General features: G+C 54.2%; 2 protein-coding genes across 2 annotated transcripts; one reads left to right on the top strand and one right to left on the bottom strand.

Moving 5' to 3' along the window:
* Positions 1-150: 150 nt before the first annotated feature.
* Positions 151-984, top strand: ATEG_04525 (uncharacterized protein; the record flags this gene model as incomplete). Its single annotated transcript, XM_001213703.1, has 2 exons — positions 151-625; positions 698-984. 2 exons carry the CDS (start codon positions 151-153, stop codon positions 982-984), a joined length of 762 nt encoding a protein of 253 aa, XP_001213703.1.
* Positions 985-1387: 403 nt separating this feature from the next.
* Positions 1388-2625, bottom strand: ATEG_04524 (cyclic nucleotide-binding domain-containing protein; the record flags this gene model as incomplete). The annotated part of the gene is made up of 3 exons (XM_001213702.1): positions 1388-2050; positions 2097-2355; positions 2411-2625. The coding sequence occupies 3 exons, from the start codon at positions 2623-2625 to the stop codon at positions 1388-1390; spliced, it is 1137 nt and encodes a 378-aa protein (XP_001213702.1).
* Between the last annotated feature and the right edge of the window lie 389 nt (positions 2626-3014).

The raw sequence follows: 3014 nt of genomic DNA, 5'->3' as shown, positions 1-3014 counted from the left end.
GATCGCCATGCATCCGGCTGCCAAGACATCGCATACCCATATTTCATGCATGGGCCCAGTACTTAGGTACAAAGTAGACTCCTCACCTTCCCAGGTACTAGGTAGATAGTACTGCAACACATCTACAAGACTTCTACAACACCAGACAAAATGCCCCCTAAGAAATCCAAAAAAGACAAAGCCTCTCAACCCCCATCCCAACCCCAGAAACAACCCGCATCCCCCAATCCAAACTGGCCTCCGCTCCGTCCCCTCATTCCCTCCTCCGATCTCTCCCTCGTCTCTCTCCTGGAAGATCAAATCTACCTAATCCCCAATTTCTTCCCCTCCACCCTCTGCAAATCCTACGTGTCCTTCCTCTCCTCCCTCCCGCTCACGACGACCCCAGGGAAACCGAAGAAAGGCGATGCCGTGCGCGTCAACGATCGGTTCCAGGTGCAGGATGACGCCTTCGCCGAGATGCTGTGGAGCGAGACCGCCATGAAGGAGTTGGTCACGACGCGAGTGTTTGAGGAGTTGGAGACGCAGAGGACTGAGAAGGATGTCTGGGGTGGGAAGCCCTTAGGGTTGAATGCGAATATTCGTATCTATCGCTATTCCAAGGGACAATTCTTTGCACAGCATTGTAAGTGATTCTCTTATTATGATCAATCTATAAAGGAATACTACACTCTCAACAGAGTACTAACATATCTAGATGATGATTCTAATACTCTCACCTTCTCCGCTCCGGGCCGATCACCCCAACCAGCCAAGACCACCTGGACCCTGCTCATCTATCTCTCCACCTGCTCTGGCGGCGAGACCGTCTTCTACCCAGAGCCCACCCGGTCCAACCGCCGGCCGGACCCGGTCTTCGTGGCTCCAGAGGCCGGGATGGCGCTCCTGCACCGCCATGGAGACCGCTGTCTGCAGCACGAGGGAATGGAAGTGACGGGTGGAGAAAAGTGGGTGTTGCGAAGTGACCTGGTGGTGGAACGGTGACCGCCACTTTGTCCGATGGATGGAAAGATGTCCATGCCATTTTATAGCAGGACCCATTGCATAGATAGTCCATTTTTCTAGGTTCTTCAAAGGTCCACGCCAGCGGCATACGGGTGGACCGGACGTCAACAAAGCAAGAGTGATACGCCAGTGAACGGTTTTAAAACAGACAACAGAACTCGGAAGAATACAGCCAATGATTCATCTGGCATGAAAATCATTTGATGCCCGACTTGTCAAATCTTCTGACAGCACGCTCACTCTACCAATAGAAGAGAGAGGACTGGTGATGTCGATAATAACAAAGGATCATAATAAACACATCCCAGGCAAGCAATATCATAAAACCACTCCGGATTCTCCCAGGACCAAAATGAAAGAAGAGAAAGAGAAACCATGTACATCACGCAGCTGCTGGCTTAGTTTGATAGTCAGCTCGTCTCATGATATCCTCCACTGGTCCCAACAGACGCTTGAAGCCATCCCGGCCGAGCCGTGCAACCTTCACATCCGTCTTCGCGACGACGCTCGCGGCGCGAGGCTTATCATCCAGCAAGGCGAGTTCGCCAAAGAAGTCGCCCCGTTTGTAAGATTTGACATTACCCTCGACACCTTCCTTGAACGCTTCCGCCTCTCCGGACTCCAGGAGGTAGAACGCGTCGCCAGGGTCGCCTTCGGTAATAATCGTCGAGCCGGACGGGTATTTGATGGGTTCCAACGCGTCCGCAATCTTAGACCGTTCATAGGGCTGTAGGCTAGAAAGCAGAGGAACCTCCTCCAGGAAGGCCTCATACATGCGGCGTCGCTGGAAAGCCGAGTCCATGAGGATGCGTCGGAACGTGATGCGATCCAAGGCCCAGAGAGTGCTCTTGGGATCGGTCGAAACGATGGTGGCCGCCCGAGGTGCATTGTACATGAGGGCCAATTCACCAAAGGAACCACCGGGTCCGATGGAGCCGATTTTGTTGCCCATGCCGTCCGCACCAGGCTGTACTGAACCGGACGGATGGATGTAGACGTCGAAATGACCATCTTCTACCACATAAAAGTAATCACCCGCATCGCCCTGGGGAGATGACCTTGATATCCTTGGCCGGAATTGGCTTTTCCACGAGAGCGTCGAGAACGGTCTTGAACTGATCGTCGTCCAGGTGGGAGAAGAGGAAGTTGCCGCTGACGGCGGTTTTAAGGCGAGAGAGCTGGTCGGTAGTCTTCGCGTGGTACGGGGGCACCCAGCTATCTGCACCCGCGGACGTCGGGTTCAGAGACTCCGCTGACACAGATGTACGACGACCCCAAGGCGTAGTTGTTCGGAAAGCTGGAATCCAGGCCACCCGTAGGACGGGGTCCTCCCTGGCCGGGGAAGCCATCCTGGCCTTCATTTCCATCGTCGCCATACCCCTCACCGAACGGACTCCTGCCAAACCGTATCTGTCCTCCAACTTCCGTGAAAGTCGGCTCACCACTGGCGGCGTTTTCGCCGGAGGATGAGGGAGCCGCGTTTGCGGTACGAAAGGTGGGATCGGTTGGTGACGTCACCTCGTACTCGTCCTCTTCAGAAATCTTCTGGAAAGACGACTTGTCGTCTTTTGTGCCAATCTTGAGGAAAGGGTTGGTGCCGGGAAACGAGCTTTGAGCCATGCTGTCGGATACAGAGCTAGAAGAATTATGACTCGCGTCACCGGTAAGCGGGGTAGATGGGAGATCGGATTGCCGCACGAGCGACGGCCGGGGCCAGACAAGCGAGGTTGACTGAGGGAGGTCAGATGCCAAGCAAGTCAACGAGGGGTGACGAGGAGAGGAAAAGGATTCAGAGATGGGAAAGGGAGAGAGTAATAAAGGTGTTGACATTGGAAGTGAGAGAGAGAAGAATCATGGCAGATCGGTAGCCCAGCAGAGCAGTAGTGAGGAGGGGCGGGAAGGGAAACCGACAGGAAAGCAATTGGAATTTGGGGGGGAGGGAGCAAAGTGGGTATCACAGGGAAGGGGAAGCGTAATTGGAGAATCTAAAGACGCAGCGGTCCAGAGAT

Source organism: Aspergillus terreus, genomic scaffold (assembly GCF_000149615.1).
Source record: "Aspergillus terreus NIH2624 scaffold_6 genomic scaffold, whole genome shotgun sequence".
NCBI lineage: Eukaryota > Fungi > Ascomycota > Eurotiomycetes > Eurotiales > Aspergillaceae > Aspergillus > Aspergillus terreus.
This window is presented reverse-complemented; position numbering and strand designations above follow the sequence as displayed.